The sequence below is a fragment of the Geotrypetes seraphini genome, chromosome 10 (genome assembly GCF_902459505.1).
Source record: "Geotrypetes seraphini chromosome 10, aGeoSer1.1, whole genome shotgun sequence".
Classification (NCBI taxonomy): domain Eukaryota; kingdom Metazoa; phylum Chordata; class Amphibia; order Gymnophiona; family Dermophiidae; genus Geotrypetes; species Geotrypetes seraphini.
In genome coordinates, this window is record NC_047093.1 from 137,204,435 (window position 1) to 137,226,478 (window position 22,044).

At 46.1% G+C, this 22,044-nt stretch overlaps 1 protein-coding gene across 1 annotated transcript in view; it reads left to right on the forward strand.

Moving 5' to 3' along the window:
• The window catches only part of LOC117368643 (vomeronasal type-2 receptor 26-like), a 61,572-nt gene that overhangs the window by 36,569 nt on the left and 2,959 nt on the right, over positions 1-22,044 (forward strand). The window contains exons 4-5 of the mRNA XM_033962370.1: positions 13,946-14,173; positions 20,021-20,029. Of these exons, the coding sequence (XP_033818261.1) occupies positions 13,946-14,173; positions 20,021-20,029 (237 nt within the window). The remainder of the gene's footprint in view (positions 1-13,945; positions 14,174-20,020; positions 20,030-22,044) is intronic.

The following is a 22,044-nucleotide window of genomic DNA, read 5'->3' on the forward strand; positions in this document are numbered from 1 at the left end:
AGGCAGAGGGAGATGTTGGAGGATGAGCAGATAAGGAGAAGAAGGATCCATAGGTGTGGCTTCATGGTGGGGGTTTGAGGGTCTTCGGGGATGGGGAGGCGAGAGTAGCGAAAGGTCTGTAATTGAAGGGGGGCGGGGTGGTTGGGTGGGACTGAAACAGTTGAAAAGAATCAGGTGGGCTAGGATGAAAAACAATTGGGAAGGATCGGGAGGTCCTAAGCAAGGGATGGGCAGTTGAAATAGAATTTGGGGATCATTTAGTAGACTAAAGCGATTAGGAGTAATCAAATGAGTGGCAAAGCATAAAACAGTTGAAGAAAACAAGTAATCCTTGGCGGATTTAAACAGTGTACAGAGTCAGGCTTAAGTAGTAGTAGGGTAGGATGAGACTTGACAGGTGTGGTGAGACTTGATAGGAGTAAGATCAAGAAGTTTGAGCTGCAGGAGGCCTCGAGTGACGGAGCTGGACTCCCACGCTGCACGAGGTTCTCGCTCTGCAGCTGAGGGACGAGTCTCGCGTTGGGGCAGATCTCTGTATCGATGGAGCTGCCCTGCAGAGTAGCGCTAGGGAGAGCTTGGTTGCAGGGGGTTTCGGGAGGCGGAGCTGGACTCCCACGCGTCCCGAAGCTTCGTCCCTGCAGTCGGAGGGTTGGACAGTGATGGGGTAGCTCCGGATTCAATGGAGCTGCCCGAGAGTGTAAATGAAAGTAAAACCAAACAAAGGTTAAGCCGCAGGAGGCCTCGGGTGAACGGAGCTGGACTCCCCCGCCGGGAGGGGGCGGAGCAGGGCTCCCACGCTCCTCTCCTTGTGCAGAGGGGCCGGCGAAAGAGTGAAAAAGTCCTCCGGTGATGTTTTTGTAAAGGTCGGCTCTCCTGTGCCGGGAGGGGGGCGGAGCAGGGCTCCCACGCTCCTCTCCTTGTGCAGAGGGGCCGGCGAAAGAGTGAAAAAGTCCTCCGGTGATGTTTTTGTAAAGGTCGGCTCTCCTGTGCCGGGAGGGGGGCGGAGCAGGGCTCCCACGCTCCTCTCCTTGTGCAGAGGGGCCGGCGAAAGAGTGAAAAAGTCCTCCGGTGATGTTTTTGTAAAGGTCGGCTCTCCTGTGCCGGGAGGGGGGCGGAGCAGGGCTCCCACGCTCCTCTCCTTGTGCAGAGGGGCCGGCGAAAGAGTGAAAAAGTCCTCCGGTGATGTTTTTGTAAAGGTCGGCTCTCCTGTGCCGGGAGGGGGGCGGAGCAGGGCTCCCACGCTCCTCTCCTTGTGCAGAGGGGCCGGCGAAAGAGTGAAAAAGTCCTCCGGTGATGTTTTTGTAAAGGTCGGCTCTCCTGTGCCGGGAGGGGGGCGGAGCAGGTAGTTTAAGTTAAGGGGAAGGGTTAATCTGCTGGCTGGGTAAGAAGGGACAATCAAGCCATTGTGACATCATTGATGAGTTGGCTCTTTTTAGGGGGAAGAGGGTACAAAGGAGGAAGGTGGGACAGTGTTCAGAGCCTGGCAGGTAGGGGGGCTTGGTTCACAGCCTGGTAGGGAATGGGACTGAGTGCAGGGCAGGGAGGGAGGGGGGCTGAGTGCAGAACCTAGCAGGGCAGGACACTTGAATATTAAGCCACCTGACTTATATTCGAGTCAACCATTTTTCCTCCTTTTTGGGGGGAAAATGGGGATCTCAACTTATATTCGGATCAACTTATATTTCAGTATATACGATATATAGGTTTTGTTTCTTTTTTTGTCACATGCCCAGCAATAACCCCAGTAGCACAGATTAAACAGCTCCTGACTCTGCTCTTGCCCTATCAAATTATATACTTCCTCACCCTTTGATCATGCAGTAGTAGCCAACAGATCTATCCCTTTAGTTATTTGTTTGAACTGCAATGAGCACCACTGTAATTAGATATTCATTGAATGTGTTTAACTAATACCAATCGATCCAATCCTTTGTCTTATATACCAGGTCATTCCCAGAAAGGGACTCGATCCGGTTCACAAAATTAACCAAAGAGGTAAAGGAGACAATGATAGGACAAAATTAATCTATTACAATCCCTTATTTATCATTTAAGAATTTCTTAAAAAGATACGTCTTCAAACTCATTCTAAAAAGTGTCAAAGAAGAGAGAAGTCTAATTTCTGAAGGAAGATCATTCCAGATTTTTACCAAATCAAATGCCATAGAGTGTGAGCCTACCTAAGGTTTGTATACCCCTAGTGGAAGGGAATACTAATTTAACTTTATGTATTAGATTGGGCAAGGGTGAGTAGTGGAGCTAGGAATATATTAAAGAGAAGGGGAGAAAGAATTATACCTTGGGGCACTCATAGTTTTGGTAGATAGTGGATCTTTCTTTGAATTCTCAACAACCCCTTTCATCTAGATCAGGGATCTCAATGTCCCTTCTTGAGGGCCGCAATCCAGTCGGGTTTTCAGGATTTCCCCTATGAATATGCATTGAAAGCAGTGCATGCACATAGATCTCATGCATATTCATTGGGGAAATCCTGAAAACCCAACTAGATTGCAGCCCTTGAGGAGGGACTTTGAGAACCCTGCTCTAGATGAAAGGGGTTGTTGAGAATTCAAAGAAAGATCCACTATCTACCAAAACTATGAGTGCCCCAAGGTTCAATTCTTTCTCCCCTTCTCTTTAATATATTCCTAGCTCCACTACTCACCCTAGCCCAATCTATAGGTTTTAATGTATATACTTATGCTGATGATATTCAATTACTTCATCCCATAAATCCTACATCCCCTGAAGTCATAACAGAAATTAATCAAAAACTCATTAAAATAAGCCTTTGGCTTCAGCATAACAAACTATCATTGAACATTCTTAAAACTACTAGTGTTCTTTTCTCAATTTCCCCAGTTGACCATCTATGTCTACCCATCAGTATTGATTCCTCCCCAATTCAAATGGATAACAAAGTCATTCTAGACAGGGATCTTACTTTCCATCAACAAATTAGTGCAGACATGCAGTGGCATACCAAGGGTGGGGAGGCGGTCCGCCCCGGGTGCAGCCTTAGGGGGGTGCACAGCCGGCCCAGTCCCTATCGCGCTCCCTCCCTCCTTCTTGCCGCCCTTTTTACTTAAGGTGACCGACTGTCCCGTTGTCCCTACCCACCGCTTCGGGATGCCAAAAAGTCCTGTTGTCAGGGACAGCATCCCGAAGCTGTGCGAGGGGACAAGGGATCGGCGATTGCTTCCCCTCCCACGCAAAGCCTGCCTCCCTCCTTCCCTCCCTATAGCGCTGAAATGGTCAGGGGGGGGCCATCAGGTCCGGAATCACCCTCCCTATTCTCAGGGCCGGCATTAGGGGATGGCAAGGGAGCCCTGCGATCCAGGCAGCTCTCTTAGCTGCCATCAGCCCTGCCTTCGGCTGCGCTGGTAAAGCTAAATTGGACGGTAAAAGCAAAGAGAGACACCGCGGGACTTTTCCACTTGTCTGCATCACTCGAAGTTCTGCCGCTCTCGATCCCGCCTTCTCTGAAGTGACTTCCTGTTTTTGAGGGGCGGGATCGAGAGCGGCAGAACTTCGAGCGATGCGGGCAAGTGGAAAAATCCCGCGGCATCTCTCTTTGCTTTTACCATCCAGTTTAGCTTTACCAGCGCAGCCGAAGGCAGGGCAGATGGCAGCTAAGAGAGCAGCCTGGATCGCGGGGCCTCCGTGCCATCCCCTAATGCCGGCCCTGAGAATAGGGAGGGTGATTCCGGACCTGGCAGCCCCCCTGACCATTTCGGTGGTGTAGGGAAGGAAGGAGGGAGGGAGGCTTTAGCACGGGAGGGGAAGCGATCGCCGATTACCGGCACAGCCGAAGGCAGGGCTGATGGCAGCTAAGAATCGCCTCCGGTCTTGCAGCAGCACTGGAACACTCTGAAGGACTTCTATACCATTCAGGCCTATTAAGTTGGGGAAAAGAGAGGAGGTACTGAAATGAGATGTGGGAAGATGGTGGGTTGGCTGGCTCAGGAAAGGGAAGAAAGCTGCTAAATCAGATAAGGAAGAAAAAAAGGAACACAGGAAGATGCTGGACATGGAGGTTGTAGAGTGAAGGGAAAAAACAGACATGATTTGAGTAGCAAGACAGGTGAGAGATGCTGGACACAGGGTGGATGCAATAAGAAGAAAAGGAGGTTCTGGATATTAGAGTAGTAGGTAGATAGGGGGGAATGCTGACACAGAAGGAGGGAGAAGGAAAAGGGAGAGGAACAAGAGATGCCAAGTCCATGGGAGGGAAGGAAAGGAAAGGAGATATCAGATCATGGAGGGGGAGGGATAGATGCCAGAGCATGGGGGGGTGGGGAAGGAGACAGATGCCAGACCATGGGAAAGGAAGGAAGGAGGGAGGGAGGGAGAGAAAGGAAGGAGAGGAGATGCCAGATAATGGAGGGGGAGGGGGAGTTGGAAGGAGAGGAGAAATATGCCAGGGCATGGGGGAGAGACAGGAAACAAATGCCAGACCAGAGGGAGAAGAGGTACCAGAGCATGGAGAGGAAGAGATGCCAGGGCATGGGGGAGGGAAGGAGATTGAGATGCCAGACCATGGGGTGGAGTGGGAAGGAAGGAAAGGAGAAGAGAGAGATTCCAGAGCATAAGGAGACAGAAAAATGGAGAGGGGGTGAAGCTGAAATGAATCATGTACAAAGGAGACAGTTTATGGAAGGAGCATAGAAAGAGGGTAGTTACCATATGGAAGAGAGAGTGGGCAGGGACACTGGATGGAAAGGGCAGAAAGGGCAGAGAATGGAAGGGGTGAGACAGAAGGTGAACAGTAGATGGAAGGGGTAGAGAGAGGGGGACAGACACTGAATGGAAGTGTGGGGGAGAGGAGTGACAGACGCTGAATGGAAGTGTGGGGAATAGGGGGGACAGATGCTGAATGGAAGTGTGGAGGAGAGGACGGACAAACACTGAATGGAAGTGGGGGGAGAGGAGGGACAGACACTGAATGAAAGTGTGGGAGAGAAGGGGGCAGACTGAATGGAAGTGGAGGGAGAGGGGGAGCAGACGCTGGAAGGAAGTGGGGAGGAGAAAGAAAAAAAGGTACATGCTGGATTGAGGGAAGAGGATAGAGTTAGATACTGGAAGAGTTGAGGGAAAGAGGTGGCGAGCTTTAGGTAGACAGTAAAAAAGGAAATTGATGAAAGGGTAGTAAGAACGTAATCTAGATGGATGCAGAAAATAAATTGAAAAGGAAAATGAGGGAAGAAAGGGATCTCAGAAGAGAAGAGTGGGAGAGGAGAGAGATGCCAGACCAATGGGGGTGAAAGGAGAAATGGAAGGGGAATGCATACAGTTTCTGGAAGGGGCATAGAAAGAGAGAAGATGCCATATAGGGGCAGAGAGATGACAGACAGTGGATGGAAGGAAGAGATTAACAAGAAGATGAGGAAAGCAGAAACCAGAGAAGACAAAGGTAGAACAAAAATTTTCTATTTATTTATTGCTTTAGGAGACATGTGTCACTGCTTCTGTGGTGTTGCATTCTTTGCAAAGTCCAGCTTCTTGCTGGTTCGATTTAACCTTTGTCTATGTATTTCTATTTTATCCCCCCTTTTATAAAACTGTGGAGCGTTTTTTAGCGCCAGCCGTGGTGGTAGCAGCTCTGATGCTCAGAATTCCATGAACGTCAGAGCTGTTACCACCGTGGCTAAAATCTACACTTAAGTTTTGTAAAAGGGGAAGGGGTTAGTTTGTGATGACATTTCATACTAAGCGAAGGTGTTTTCTGTGTTCTGTGTTTTCGAAAGACATGGTTTTCTGTTAGGATTGACGGTGTAGGATTAATCTGTACTAGTCTGGCTTGTTTAGTTTTACAATGTTGTATTGCAGTATGTAGGATGCTGCCTTTTCCTAGGTACACATGTGTGACATGTGGCTTGTTACTAAAAATCATGTTTTTCATACAGATGGGAGGGTGCCAAAAAATGATGGGCCCCGGGTGTTACATATGCTAGGTACGCCACTGCAGTCATGCAGAAATGTTTTCATAAGCTCAGGCTCATCTATTCTATTTCCTCTTTTATCGACCATTCTTCTACTAATATCTTGATTCACTCCCTAGTAATTTCAACCATTGATTATTATAATGCCCTCTATCAAGGCATAACCCAGAAAGAAATCCATCGTTTACAATTATTACAAAATACTGCTGTTAAATTAATCTATCATACTAAAAGGGTTGATCATGTCACCCCTCTTCTCTGTAAAGCACACTGGCTGCCCTTTTCTCATCCTCTTTCCTTTAAAATACTTCTCCTCACCTTCAAAACAAAAAATTCTAATCAACTGGCATTTATAGATAAACTTTTGATCCCATACTCATCATCAAGGGTCCTCCGATCAAATAATCAAAATTTACTTTCTATACCGTCAATATGGGAATTGTTTCATGACACCACTCGCAAATCCATCTTCTCAGTTACCTCCCCCTCTTTGTGGAATGCCCATCCACTCGACATTCGATTAGAGAACTCCCTCGAAAAGTTTAAAACTAAACTTAAAACTTTCCTCTTTAAAGATGCTTACATTCTCTAGCATCAGCCTTCACTTTCTAACTTCCTGATTCATATATAGTTTTGAAATATCTAACACTTCCTCTGAAGTGACTCGGGGAACTACAGACCAGTGAGCTTAACCTCAGTTCCGGGGAAGATGGCTGAATCATTAATCAAAGACAGCATCAATGAGCATATAGAGAGAAATAATCTGATGAGAACCAGCCAGCATGGTTTCTGTAAAGGAAGATCTTGCCAAACAAACCTACTGTACTTCTTCAAGGGGATAAACAAACAATTGGACCATGGTGACCCCATAGACATCATATATCTGGACTTCTAAAAAGCCTTCAACAAAGTACCCCATGAGCGCCTGCTAAGAAAACTGTGAAACCATGGAGTGGAAGGAGACGTGAACAGATGGATCTGTAATTGGCTGGAGGACAGGAAGCAGAGAGTGGGAGTAAAGGGACACTACTCGGAATGGGAAGCAGTTATGAGTGGTGTCCTGCAGGGGTCAGTGCTGGGACCACTGCTGTTCAATATATTCATTAATGACCTAGAAGCAGGGACTAAGTGCGAGGTTATAAAATTTGCGGACGACACAAAATTCTCCAGCAGGGTTAGAACTGTTGAGGAATGTGAAGAGCTACAAAGGGACCTGAACAAACTGAGAGAATGGGCGAATAAATGGCAAATGTGCTTCAATGTAGAGAAATGCAAAGTCTTGCACATAGGGAAAGGAAACCCGATGTACAACTATAGCATGAGGGGGATGGTATTGGGGGAAAAGCAACCTAGAAAAGGACTTGGGGGTTCTGGTGGACCAAACAATGAAGCCGTGGGCACAATGCGCAGCGGCCTCAAAGAAGGCGAACAGAATGCTGGGCATTATCAAAAAAGGAATCACTACCAGAACCAAAGAGGTTATCTTGCCGCTATATCGGGTGATGGTGCGCCCGCATCTGGAATACTGTGTTCAATACTGGTCGCCGTACCTTAAGAAGGATATGGCGACACTCGAGAGAGTCCAAAGAAGAGCAACGAAAATGATAAAGGAAAACCTTCCATATGCCAAGAGGCTGGAGGAACTGGGGCTCTTTTCCCTGGAAAAATGAAGACTTAGAGGGGACATGATAGAAACTTACATAAGAACATAAGAACATAAGAACATAAGCATTGCCTCCGCCGGGTCAGACCAGGGGTCCATCGCGCCCGGCAGTCCGCTCCCGCGGCGGCCCTCCAGGTCCATGACCTGAAAATGTTCCCTACCTAACCTAAAAAGTCCATATCCTATTTGCTCAATGTCCTGTGAGGTAAACCTCTATCTGTACCCCGTTATTCCCTTCACTTCCAGGAAGTCATCCAGTCCCTTTTTGAACCCCAGAATTGTACTCTGGCTTATCACCTCTCCGGGAAGCGCGTTCCAGGTGTCTACCACCCGTTGAGTGAAGAAGAACTTTCTTGCATTTGTTTTGAATCTGTCTCCTCTCAGCTTTTCTGAGTGACCTCTTGTTTTAGTTGCCCCTGCTAGTTTAAAGAATCTGTCCCTCTCCACCTTCTCTATGCCTTTCATGATTTTATAAGTCTGTATCATGTCCCCTCTCAGTCTCCGCTTTTCCAGTGTAAAGAGCCCCAGCCTGTCTAACCTTTCGGCATATGAGAGGTTCTCCATACCCTTTATCATCCTCGTTGCTCTCCTCTGGACCCTCTCGAGTATTGCCATGTCCTTCTTGAGGTATGGTGACCAGTATTGGACGCAGTATTCCAGATGTGGGCGCACCATTGCTCGATACAGTGGCAGGATAACTTCCTTCGTTCTGGTAGTGATACCCTTTTTGATAATTCCCAGCATTCTGCTCGCTTTTTTTGAGGCCGCTGCACATTGCGCCTCCGGCTTCATTGTGTTATCCACCAATACCCCCAGATCTTTTTCTTGGCTGCCTTCCCCGAGTACCCTCCCTCCCATCGTATAGCTGTACCTGGAGTTCCCCTTCCCTATGTGCAAGACCTTACATTTCTCCACATTGAAGCTCATCTGCCATTTTTTTGCCCACTCACTCAGTTTGTTCAGGTCGCTCTGCAGGTCTTTGCATTCTTCAACAGTTCTGACCGTTCTGGAGAGTTTTGTGTCATCCGCGAACTTGATAACTTCGCACTTTGTCCCCGTTTCTAGATCATTGATAAATATATTGAACAACAGTGGTCCCAGCACTGACCCCTGCGGAACACCACTTGTGACCCCTATCCAGTCAGAGTAGTGCCCCTTTACTCCTACCCTCTGCTTCCTGTCCGCCAGCCAATTTTTGATCCATCTGTGCACGTCCCCTTCCACCCCGTGACTCCACAGTTTCTTCAGTAGGCGTTCGTGGGGCACCTTGTCGAAGGCTTTTTGGAAATCTAGATATACGATGTCTACGGGGTCACCTCGGTCCAATTGTTTATTTATCCCCTCAAAGAAATGCAGTAGATTCGTCTGGCATGATCGGCCTTTACAGAAACCATGCTGGCTTGATCTCATCAGATTATTTTTTTCTATATGCTCATTGATACCTTCCCTGATCAGTGATTCGGCCATCTTCCCCGGAACAGAGGTTAAGCTCACCGGTCTGTAGTTTCCCGGGTCACCTCTCGATCCTTTCTTGAAAATCGGTGTAACATTCGCTATCTTCCAGTCCTCCGGGATTACCCCTGTTCTCAAGGACAGGTTGCAAATATGCCGCAGTAACTCTGCTGTTTCATCTCTGAGCTCTTTCAGTATTCTCGGGTGGATCCCGTCTGGGCCCGGAGCTTTGTCAGTTTTTAATCTATCTATCTGCCTGAGAACGTCTTCGAGGCTTATCTCCATGCATGATAATTTCCCCTCTTGATCTCCCCTGAAGATTTTTTCTGGTTCTGGCACACTAGATGTGTCTTCTATTGTAAAGACCGACGAGAAGAACTCGTTTAGCCTACCGGCCACCTCTTTTTCCTCTTTCACCACTCCCTTCCGGTCACCCTCATCCAGGGGTCCCACCTCCTCCCTCGCTGGCTGTTTCCCTTTCACATATCGGAAAAATGGTTTGAAATTTCTTGCTTCGTTGGCCAGTCTCTCCTCATACTCTTTCTTGGCTTTCCTGACTACTTGGTGACATTGTTTTTGATACTGCCTGTGCTCTCTCCAATTTCCTTCGGTTTTGTCTTTTTTCCACTTCCGAAATGATTTTTTCTTGTCTCCTATCACTTTCTTTACTTCACTGGTTATCCATGCAGGGTCCTTCATCTGATTCTTTTTGGATCCTTTCCTAAATATTGGTATATATAGGTTTTGCGCCTTGTTTACTGTGTCCTTGAATAGGGACCAGGCTTGCTCCACAGTCCACGTTTCCTTGGAGCTGTTTCTGAGTTTCTTCCTCACCATTTGTCTCATGGCATCATAGTTCCCTTTCTTGAAGTTAAACGTTGTTGCTTTGGTTCTCTTTCCCTTAGGTAATCCTAATTGCACTTTGAACTGAATCATGTTGTGGTCACTGGTTCCTAGTGGTCCCACGACCAAGATCATAAAAGGTATAGAGAGGGTAGAGAGGGACAGATTCTTTAGACTGGCCGGGGAAACAAGAACAAGAGGGCACTCAAGAAAATTGAAGGGAGACAGATTCAGAACGAATGCTAAGAAGTTCTTCTTCACTCAGAGGGTGGTGGATGCCTGGAATGCACTTCCAGAGGAGGTGGTAGAGCAGAGTACGATTTTGGGTTTCAAGAAGAGGTTGGACAGGTTCCTGAAGGAAAAGGGGATTGAGCGATATAGATAGAGGGGATACTATACAGGACAAAATGTCTTCAGTAGAGGATCACTTACAGGTCACTGACCTGGGGGGCCACCGCGAGAGCGAACCAGCTGTCTGGGTGTTAACTATGTCCCTGTTTCTGTCTAATAGGTTAAGTATTTGTTTTGCTTTATTTTAATTTTCTTTATTCTTGGATCCAAAGATTGTGGACTAAATAATTAATCTATTTGATGTTAATTCAATTATATTTACCTTATTGGATTATTTCCAAATCCTTTCAAGTTTTTGTACTTGTTATTATGATGAAATATTTGAATAAAAATAAAGTTTAAAAAAAACATACTAAATACACTCTAATTTATCGAACGTGTACTTAGCTTGCTTAGCAGCAACACCTCTCTGACGGAATATCCATTTCAACCCTTTCTTCAGGGCGTAGGTGAGCTTTTAGAGTAGAATGCTGCAAAGCCAAAATGAAAATCGCATTAGTGACCTTACTATTAACAGCCCTCAAAAAAATTATTTTGTATACAACTTTACATATGAAAAAAAACCCTGTACTTGTTGCATATCAATCATAAAAATCAATCCATAAAAATCAAATTCTTCATGTTACACCACTCACTGGATGAACGCTAACTGAAACTTGTTACTGCAGGCATGACTGATTAATAAAGATGGCCACGGCATATCTCCTGCATGTCTTATGAGAGGCTCCACCCACTTTGTACATGACCGCGTACTCACAGCTGATAGAGTTCACAAACGTAGTGGTGCACTGCGCTAATCTGCTACTGTCAACCATTGTGCATCCTCATTCAGGCCTGCAGGGGCTATTGTATTTGCTTCAAAAATCCATCTTAATTAACTGAGTGCAAGTAATCTATCTATTCATTTTCATTCTAAAAACAGTGCATACAAAAATTGCATAACAAGTTACCTGAAAAAACACCACTTATCTATCAGTGAAATACATAAGAATAATTTTCAGCCCCCTCCCCCTGATTTCAATATATTCAAGATATCCATACAATAGTACTAACAACTCATAAATAAATCAGTCCCTATACATTATTCTTCTCCCTCACACCCACCCCTCTTCCCTGGATGTAAAATATATAACCAAAAGTAAAGGGAAAAACCAACCAATTAGAATCAATAAAATTGATCTATGAACCCCACGTCAGATTAAACCACTTACCCCTTTGTTCAGACATCATTTTCTCGTAACGATAATACAATCATATCGAATTCTACCAAAAAGTGAAATTTAAGCGGTCACAATTCTTCCAGGTTTTCATACTCATTTGTATGGCTACCCCAATCATTATACCCAATAACCTGTTTTTATGCCTATCTGCTGGAGATGGAATATATCAGCTTCCCACATAATACCGCTTCATATGACATCGGAACCACAGTCTCTAGAATTAGAGTAATATATCCCCATATAGATCTCCAAAAACTGAGTATCAAAGGACAATAGAACAATTGATGATCCAGTCTCCCTATATCGAGATGACAGAGCCAGCATCTATTTGACTTAGAACTATCTTTATTTCTACAAATGAACAGGGATCCATTTGCTTCAGATTTGGGCGAAGTGCCAAAAATTTCTTCCTCATAGCAGCTGTTGCCTTTGCAAAATCAAGGAAGAAAAACAGTTTGGATTAGCATATTTTTCGCTCCATAAGACGCTCCCTAGATTTAGAGGAGGAAAACAAGAAAAAAACATTCTAAACCAAATTCTCCCTGCTAAGCCCTGTACCCTGTGCCCCCTCTGGCAGTCTAGTGGTAGGCCAGGACAGGGCAGGTAGGGACAGGGCACAGGGCAGGCAGGCCTAGTTGTAGACAGGCCGGCCTAGTGACAGGCAGGCAGGGCCACCCATCCCGAGGCAAGCAGGTAGGCAAGGGGATAGTGTTTACAGTGCTACAAAGCATGAATTTTTTTCAACCCAAGGCTTCCTCCACATTCATTGAGCAACACACTCTTTTCCCTGCTGCCCCCATGGCACTATCTCATGCTGCCCTGTGTCCCAAAACTGGAGCTTCACTTCTGAACGGAGGCTTCCCCTCACAAAGGCAGGGCCACTGGGCAGCGGGGTATTCTCTTCCTCCTTGTGTGCCGCTGAAAAGATGGCTGTCCCAGGAAGGACCTAATTTAAAATGCCTGCCGCTTGTCTTGCTCCACTCCTTTCTCCCTCCCATTGGCTCCTAAGCTTCCTCCCTGCGTGCTTTGACTCGTGAGGCCCCCCTTTTATGGCGAGCCTCACAAGTTGCTCCGGCCTGCTTCTAAGCCATTTTCAGCCCATTTATACAATCTGTATCATAAAACAACTCAAGTTTCAGATTCAAAAATCAAGACTTTGATCTTTATGCAAGAAAAAATATCTGCCATTTGGTGCCACTTTCAAATCATTTTTCTGTTTTAAAGATGAGTGCAAAGGTCTTTGCTCTTACAGTCCCAACTTCCTATAGATCTGTCATTGAAGATGGAAGAATGAATTGAAAAGATAATGTATATTTCTTTCCTTTGTGCCTTCCTTCTCCCCATTCACTGGCTAGTTACATTATTTACTGGATTTTTGTTACTGTATACTGCACTTCTAGAATGGAATCAGAGAAGTTTATATGGCTGTTATAAAATAATTTTCCTAAGCTTCTTTAGGGAGTTGGTCCATACTTTAAGGCTGTGTCCATTTGTAAGTGAGAGGAGATAGAGAGTGATTTACCTCCAGAAATGGCTTTAAAATTACACTTCTCCCTCGGTATTCACGGGGGATAGGGGCAGAGAATTGAATTGAGACAGTGAATTGAGAAAAACCGCAAATATCTTCTCATCTGGTTCTGACCCACTCCCGCCTCCTTCCCGCCTTCCCCAGAATCTTGGCCTTATGTGGTGGTCTAGCAGGCTTTCGGGGCAGGAGCGATCTTCCTACGCTCCTGCCCCATGCAGATCGCCAATAGGAAATGACTGCCGTGAGTTCCCGGAGTCTATCGAGACTATGACGGGAACTCACGGCAGCCATTCCCTATTGACGATCTACACGGGGCAGGAGCGTAGGAAGATCGCTCCTTCTCCAAAAGCCCGCTAGACTACCAGGTAAGGCCGGGATGCTGGGAGGAAGGCTGGAGAGAGGCAGAAATGTGCTAAACAAAAAAATTGCGAATTTGTGAAATCGCAAGTGTCGAAACCGCGAATGGGGAGGGAGAAGTGTAGTTCTTATAGTTATAAACAAATCTTTTTGTATGCTTGAAATTACCTGTCTATCCTGATATTACTTAAAATGCAAACCTCATTTCTTTTTTTTTAAATTCTTTATTCATTTTAATAACTTACATCAAGTGCATCAAAAAATATCCACATTTTAACTTAATATATCACCTGAATTCTACAATTTTTCATATTAAATAAAATTTATCCCTTTCCCTCCCATCCCTTTAATATCTCATATCATATAATACAGTCCCCCTCCCCCCACCCAATTTTTTCATTTGTACAAATCAGGGAAAATGGTAACTCTTCATTACAATAATTTGTTAATGGCCTCCACACATCTTGAAATTTATTAAAATTCCCTTTCTGAATAGCTAATGATCTTTCCATTTTATAAATATGACATACTGAATTCCACCAAAAACTGTAGTTCAATCTATTCCCATTTTTCCAATTACATTTCTTAGCTTCATCGTTATCTGAGGAACCTCCATTTTAAGAATGGTCTAGGGGAAGAGATGAACCTGGATGAAAATGGAGAACTCGCCATTGGATACGATATTTTTAATTTGAACTATCTTCCTAATACAACATTGGAATATAAAGCTGTTGGACGTTATAACCCCCATGCTCCCCCAGGGCAGGATTTCACCATTGATGAGAAGGCGATCGTCTGGGAGAGTTCTTTCACTCAGGTCAGATTTAAGCGATCAGAGGTGCTGATCCAAACATTTTATGAAACTTGTCATAAAATGGTCAATAGAATGGTGTATTTTGGCTTTCTGGGCAAAACGTTAGCTTCCAGATTCTGTATAGATCACTTAAATTGGAGTGCTTATCCCATGTGTGTACCTATAGGGCTAGATTCACTAAGCAAACAGATCATGTACCGATCAGTTTGTGAACCCTTTGCGACCTGATTTTCCTCTGATCCGATTCACTAACCTCTCCTCCATTCCGATTCTGATCCATGCATGCAAATGAAGGGAAACAGCATGCAAAGTAGGACGGACACAATTCACTAAACATTTTTCAGGCACACCAACTGACTGACCAATCCAAAAACAAGTGACTGGTGAGGACCAGTCACTTGTACTAAAACCCTGCTCTCAGCCCCAATCTCCTGCTCTCTGCCCTGATCTCCTGCTCTCAGCCCCAATCTCCTGCTCTTAGCCCCAACTCTCCTACCCTTCCCTGCAGTGCAAGCCCATTATTTTAACGTGCCTTTAAAACCATGGGCCGGCAATGCACTTATGCAGAATATATAAAAAATCTTCCTTTTTTATATATTCTGCAAAAACCCGCATGCCTTCCCCCCCCCCATGACGATGCCCCCCAATGATACCCCCGTGTGCCTTTGTCCACTGCTGTCACAGCCTATGGCAGCAAGGGCAGGGCCTAAGGCCCTGATTGGCTCAGGTTCCTCAGGCTCCACCCTTGGGAGGGGCCTGTGGCACCTCAGCTAATCAGGGACTTCCTTAGTAAGTAATGCCTCTCTCGATGAGTCTGATGCATGGCCCTTGTTGGCTCATGCATGGGCTCATGGGCTCATGGGCCGTGCATGCATGGGCTCATGCATGCACCCCATGCATCAGGCACCTCGGGCTCCTCCCTTGGAAGGGGCCTGAGGCACCTCAGCCAATCAGGGCCCTCCTTAGTGATTACCTAAGTACCTAAGTACTCACTAAGGAAGTCCCTGATTGGCTGAGGCACTTTCAGTCCCAAGGCGCTTGATGCAATCAGAGCTTAAGGCCCCACCCCATGCATCAGACTAGAGAATGACATGGGGAAAAAAATCTGTCCCCGTCACTGCATCGTTCCCGGCCCACCATCCTCTGCACCACCCCGTCACCGCCGTTCCCTTCACCGTCCCGTCACCGTCACCGCCATCCCTTTCACCGCCCTATCACCGCCACTGCCATCCCATTCACCGCCCCATCACCGTCCCTGCAGCATCCATATAAGCCTTAGTACTGCAATATTTAGCTTATTCCTTTCTTATAAATCAAAGTTCTGGCTGCTGAACTAGAGAAAGAGATGTTCAGCTGGCAGGGCTTTGGTTATAACTTTTTATCAACACAACTAATATACTACTTTATCCTAAAGCAAAAAATAAATAAATAAATATAATTTTTTTTTTCTACATTTGTTGTCTGCTTTCTGCTTTCCACAACTTCTCATTCAATTTTTTCCATCCACTGTGTGTCTTCTCTCTGCGTCTTCCATTTCCTGTTACTGTGCCTCTCCCTTCACCCTCTCCCACAATTGGTCTAGCACCCATCTTCTTCCCTCCGCTCCCCCATAGTCTGGCATCTGTCTTCTTCCCTTCCAGCGTCTTCTCCCCACTCTGCCTTCCACATTTCCCTTCAGGGTCTGTTCCTCTCTACCCTCTTTCAATGTCTGTTCTATTCCTTTCCACCACCCTTCCCTCCCTCCTTTACCATCTGTCCTTTCTACCACCCTTCTTTCATATCTTCTATCAGTCCCCCCACCATCACTAGCAGTCTCTCTTCTCCCTTACCATGAGCAAATAGAACTTCTGAAAATTGTATTGCTGAGGCATTATTTCTAGTACGCCTTTTTTTCCAGATGGATAATGACATCGATTTTATAATTCTTACTGTCTGCTCTGATTTCATTCACAATTTGGTTTGTGTTGTGGCTGAGGATTCCGTGAGGCATTTAACCTTTTCCTGTCTCTTGAACTGTGATTTCAAGTTGATTCCTTCAATAATGGAGTCTCACGGCAGTAGCAGTTTTCTCTTTTGGGCTCTTTTGACATTGTTTAAGGGATTTCTTGCACATTTGGTGCTGGTCTTCTTTAATGAGGTCACTTCAGAATCTATTTCCAAGGAAGAGAAACTTTTTCCCTTTCACTCCCTCCTTCATTGTGTGAGCCGGGAACACGCGGTCCCCGCAGCCCCCACCCGCCCACCCGCACGCCAGCTCGATCATTTAACCAGCTTCCTCTCTCCACCTCACCTTAGTTTGCCGGCTTTCTTTTTCGGCGACCGGCACACTTTCAAAGAGCTGCGCATGCGTGGCTGCTCAAAGTTCAATCTTCTGCTCTGCTGCAACTTCCTGTTTCCAGTTGGGTCAGAGCAGAAGATTGAATACTGAGCAGCCGCGCATGCGCGGCTCTTTGAAAACGTGCCGGTCACCGAAAAAGAAAGCCAACAAACTAAGGTGAGGTAGAGAGAGGAAGCTGGTTAAACGATCGAGCCGGCGTGCAGGTGGGTGATGCGGGGACCGCGCGATCCTTGATGCCTCATTGCGGTGACAAGACCATTCACCGCTCCGCGGGGCGGTGAATGGCCTTGTCCCTGTCCCCGCAGAGGCTGCTATTTTTCATTCCCCATTTTGGCGGGTTACCCGCGGCTAAACACAGTAGCCGCGGGTCATTCTCTACATCAAACTCATCAAGAGAGGCATTAGAGCAGGAGGGATTGAGCATCCCTCCTTATCTGTTAAAGGTACAGGGAGGGGACTGGGAATGGGAAGGGGGCATCCGGTGGGTGGCAGGAGGGAGTCAGCCTCCCTCCTGCCATATGTTTTTTTTTTGTGGGGGTGAAGTCAGGGGTGGGACCAATGGCAGGAGGGAGTGAGAACCCTCCTGCCGTAATTTTAAAGTGGCTTTGGCACATTTTTGGGAGGATTCGGGGAAGGGGGGATGGGGCACTTCTCAAAAGAGGGAGGAGGGTTCATTTTTTTTTTAATAAACTAATATTTTGTGTGTGGAAAACACGCAAAATATCTGCCCGATTAAAAACAAAAATTAAAAGCGGGCAGAAGCCCTGACAGCAGTGACAAGAGGCTGGTTCTCCTGTTACTATTGTCAGGGCTCTAGCGATCCGTGTAGTCGGTTGGTGGCATGCCTCCTGTGGCAAAAGCAGAGGCGGAAGGACAAATGGCTAAAGATGTAAATAAGGGAGACAAAATTTTTTTCTGATATATTAGTGAAAGGAGGAAATGAAAAATGGAATTTCTAAACTAAAAGATGCTAGGAACCGATATGTGGTGTGTGATGAGGAAAAAGCAAATGTGCTAAACAAATACTTCTGTTCTGTGTTCACAGAAGAAAATCCTGGAGAAGGACCGAGATTTTCTGGCAAAGTTACACGATAAAATGGAGTACCGTATGAAGGGATACTTTTCATGTGTCTTGCAGTTTTCTTCCAACTGTGTTTGAAGTTGTAAATCCAGACATTGTTTGCCTTCTCTTGCTGAAATATTACAAGGCTATTTTATGTTTGAAAAGATGTGTGTTCTTATGCTATGTTTAATCCAGACATTGTTTGCCTTCTCTTGCTGAAATCCTGCAAGGCTATTTTATTATGTAGTTTTCCTTAAGTTATGTTTGAAGTTGTAAATCCTAACTGTTTGCCTTCTCTTGCTGATATATTACAAGGCCATTGTATGTTTGAGAGATGTGTTTTCTTATTCTGTTGTGAAGCGAATTCAATTGTTTTCTTAGCTGTATTTGTAAGAAAATTTAGATAAGAGGCTCTGACCAAAGCACTTCTAGACCTTGGTCTTAGGTAGTAAAGGATTTGTTATTTCTTTTAAAGTTGCATGTGATCTGTGTCCATATATGGTTTGCATTTACGTCATATGCTGACAATCCTTACCCATGTAAAATGATATAAAAAGAGGTACAGAATATTCAATAAAGCGGACATGTTTAGGAGATAATAGGCGTCTGTTTTCTCTTAGATATTGTCCCCGGATGCATCTGCTTGTTAAATGACAGAGTGTGTACGGCCATAATCGGGCCTTATCCTTTTCACCGTATTTTTACACATATAACGCGCGCATTATACACGATTTTACAAACCGTGCATAACCATGCGCGTTATACATGTGAGCGCGTTTTACAATTTTTTTTACATTCTGATCCGGCATTCCCCCTGCGAACCGGCATCCTCCCCCCCCCCGCTCGCGTCACCCCCCCCTCCCCCACTATCTTACATCCCCCCCAGCACCGCAAATACAACTCTTACCCGATTGGGCACCGACACCAGCACCAATGCACAGCATGTGCCAGTGCCAGTGCCCGAAGATCCTCCCTCATTGGTTTGGGCTGGGCTGGGCTGAGCCGGGCGGTGCGAGAGAGATCCTCCTTCTTCTGCTGCTGGGCTGGACTAGGCTTTGAGCATTTGCGCAAATGCTCAAAGCCTTTTGGTCTCGCTCTCTCCGAGATTATCTCGGAGAGAGCGAGACCAGAAGGCTTTGAGCATGCGCAAATGCTCAAAGCCTAGTCCAGCCCGGCAGAGGAAGAAGGAGGATCTCTCTCGCATCGCCCGGTCTAGCCCAGCCCAGCCCAAACCAACGAGGGAGGATCTTCGGGCACTGGCACATGCTGTGCATTAGTGCTGGTGCTGGTGCCGGTGCCCAATCGGGTAAGAGTTGTATTAGCGATGCTGGGGGTGGATGTAGGATCGCGGGGGAGTGGGGGTGACGCGAGCGGGGGGGGAGGATGCCGGTTCGCAGGGGGAATGCCGGATCAGATTATCTCGGATCAGAGGGGGAGGGGGGGTGATGCGAGCGGGGAGGGATGCCGGTTCGGAGTAGGCGGGAGGAGGTTTTAGCATGCGCGGTATACGCGTGTGCACGCTATATTAACATTTTATTACATAAATTTGTGTTCCCCGCGCGGTATACCCGTGTGCGCGTTTTACACGGGTGCGCGGTATATGAGTGAAAATACGGTAGATTCTGCACCGTTCACGGAGTATAGTGTTTATGAGCAACTTGAAAAACTGAAGGTGGACAAAGCAATGGGACCAGACGGGATCCATCTCAGGATACTAAGGGAGCTCAGAGAGGTTCTGGCGAGTCCTGTTAAAGACTTGTTCAACAAATCTGTGGATACAGGAGTGGTTCCTGGAGATTGGAGGACAGCAGATGTCGTCCCTATTCACAAAAGTGGTCAAGGGATGAAGCAGGAAACTACAGGCCGGTGAGCCTCACTTCGGTTGTTGGAAAAATAATGGAAGTGTTGCTGAAAGAAAGGATAGTGTACTTCCTTTAAACTAATGGGTTACAGGATCTGATGCAACATGGCTTTACAAAAGGTAAATCGTGCCAAACGAACCTGATTGAATTTTTTGACTGGGTGACCAGAGAGCTGGATCGAGGACATATGCTAGATGTAATTTACTTAGATTTCAGCAAAGCCTTTGATACGGTTCCTCATAGGAGGCTGTTGAATAAACTTGAAGGGCTGAAGTTAGGACCCAAAGTGGTGAACAGGGTTAGAAACTGGCTGTCGGACAGATGCCAGAGGGTGGTGGTTAATGAAAGTCACTCGGAGGAAGGAAAGGTGAGTAGTGGAGTCCCTCAGGGTTCGGTGCTGGGGCCAATCCTGTACAAAATGTTTGTGAGGACATTGCTGAAGGGTTAGAAGGAAAAGTGTGCCTTTTTGCAGATGATACTAAGATTTGTAACAGAGTAGACACCGAAGAGTGTCACCTGCCAGGCCCACGGGAAACTGCGGAGGACAGTCGGCATGTGGCAGCACAGCGCGGCTCCCAATATGGGAGACCTTACCAGTGACTCAGTCCTTTGGCTTCACTACAATAAACACTAGTCAAAGTCCATTCACACTAATGCAACAGAGTTTAATTAGTTCAAAAGCAAAAATATGGAAAACAAAATACAAGGAAGTTATTTCACCACTTCCCTTTTCCTCAAAATAGTTTCCAATCAAACAATAGCAATTCAATGGACAAATTGCAGTTTCGGTCTCAGGTAAGTTCATGCAAGGCTCAGGTAATACTCTGGCAGCTTCACCCAGCTTCAAACCAGAAGTTCAATAACAATGAAAAAAAAAAACAATTATAAAGAATAGTCACTCACATGGTCCTTGAGACCTGGACTTCTAATAATACAATCCTGTTTCTTCACCAGGCTTTTGAGCAATGTATCACAAAAACAAACTTGGAAAAACACGCAGTATTGAAGATTGTGGTTTCTTTCAGCAATAGCAACTCTCCAGCCCTTTCCACGGCTGGGCAACAGAATTGCCAGGTCCCCTTTTGTAAATAGCTTTTACAAGCCCCCACAAAGTCCCAACCCTAGCTCTTCAGGGATCCTCCCCAATTCTGTAAGTCCCTTGGGTTTGTAAGGTAGAAAGAAAAACCCCCAAGCACACAAAAAGAAACTTTCACCAGCGTTTCCTGGCTTTAACACAGCTGGAGTGCAGCAGCTTAATTAATGCTGGAAACGGCTGCAGCATTGCTTACAGCCCAGTATTTGTCAAAACAAAACTTCTTCAAAGTTCTTAAGAAAATTGTCCCAACAAAATATTCTCCCTGGAAACAGTACCTTCATTCATTAGCGGGAGACTGCCAAGCTCACATCCATGGCTTCCACACCTTCGACAGGCATTTCCCATTCAGTAGTGTCCATGCTTTCTTGAGCACACATTTGCTCTGTTGCTCCATGGGTTCCTGAGTGAGGTCTGCCCTTTACCTGGCCTGGAAAGTCCTTTCTGCCAGGTCCTCGTGGGCTGTCTGCCTTACTGACTTGGAGAGCTGTTTAAGAGAGTTATAACTACTCCCTACCTTAGGTGTTTGGGAGGCTGACTTGCGTACTCTCTGGCTCCCCCCTCTAGGTCACTGGGCAGATTGCTACTAGGAAACTGATTAAATCTCCTCAGGGAGCTAGCTCTCTTACTAGGCTGAGGAACTGGATTGGATTCCAGCTCCTGGTCAGGTTCAAGTTCCTCAGGGTAGGCAGCTCTGCTCTCAAGATCTTCTGCCTCATCATGCACAGCTAGTTTTCTGCCCTGGACAATGGATTTGCTATAGGTTTTAACTCTGACATTATCATTCTTAGGGAAGGAAATGTCACAAGAGGGAGTGGAAAATATGAAAAAGGATCTGCAAAAGTTAGAGGAATGGTCTAATGCCTGGCAACTAAAATTCAGTGCAAAGAAATGCAGAGTAATGCATTTGGGGATTAATAATTGGAAGGAACCGTATATGCTGGGAGGTGAGAAGCTGATATGCAGGGACGGGGAGAGGGACCTTGGGGTGATAGTGTCCGAAGATCTAAAGGCGAAAAAACAGAGTGACAAGGCGATGGCTGCAGCCAGAAGGATGCTGGGCTGTACAAAGAGAGGCATAGCCAGTAGAAGGAAAAAGGTGTTGATGCCCCTGTACAGGTCATTGGTAAGGCCCCACTTGGAGTATTGTGTTCAGTTTTGGACACCCTATCTGGCAAAGGACATAAGAAGACTTGAAGCGGTCCAGAGGACGGCGACGAAAATGATAGGAGGCTTGCGCCAGAAGACGTATGAGGAGAGACTGGATGCCGTGAATATGTATACCCTAGAGCAGGGGTCTCAAAGTCCCTCCTGGAGGGCCGCAATCCAGTCGGGTTTTCAGGATTTCCCCAATGAATATGCATGAGATCTATGTGCATGCACTGCTTTCAATGCATATATATTGTTAAATCCTGAAAACCTGAATGGATTGCGGTCCTCAAGGAGGGACTTTGAGATCCGTGCCCTAGAGGAAAGGAAGGACAGGGGAGATATGATTCAGACGTTCAAATACTTGAA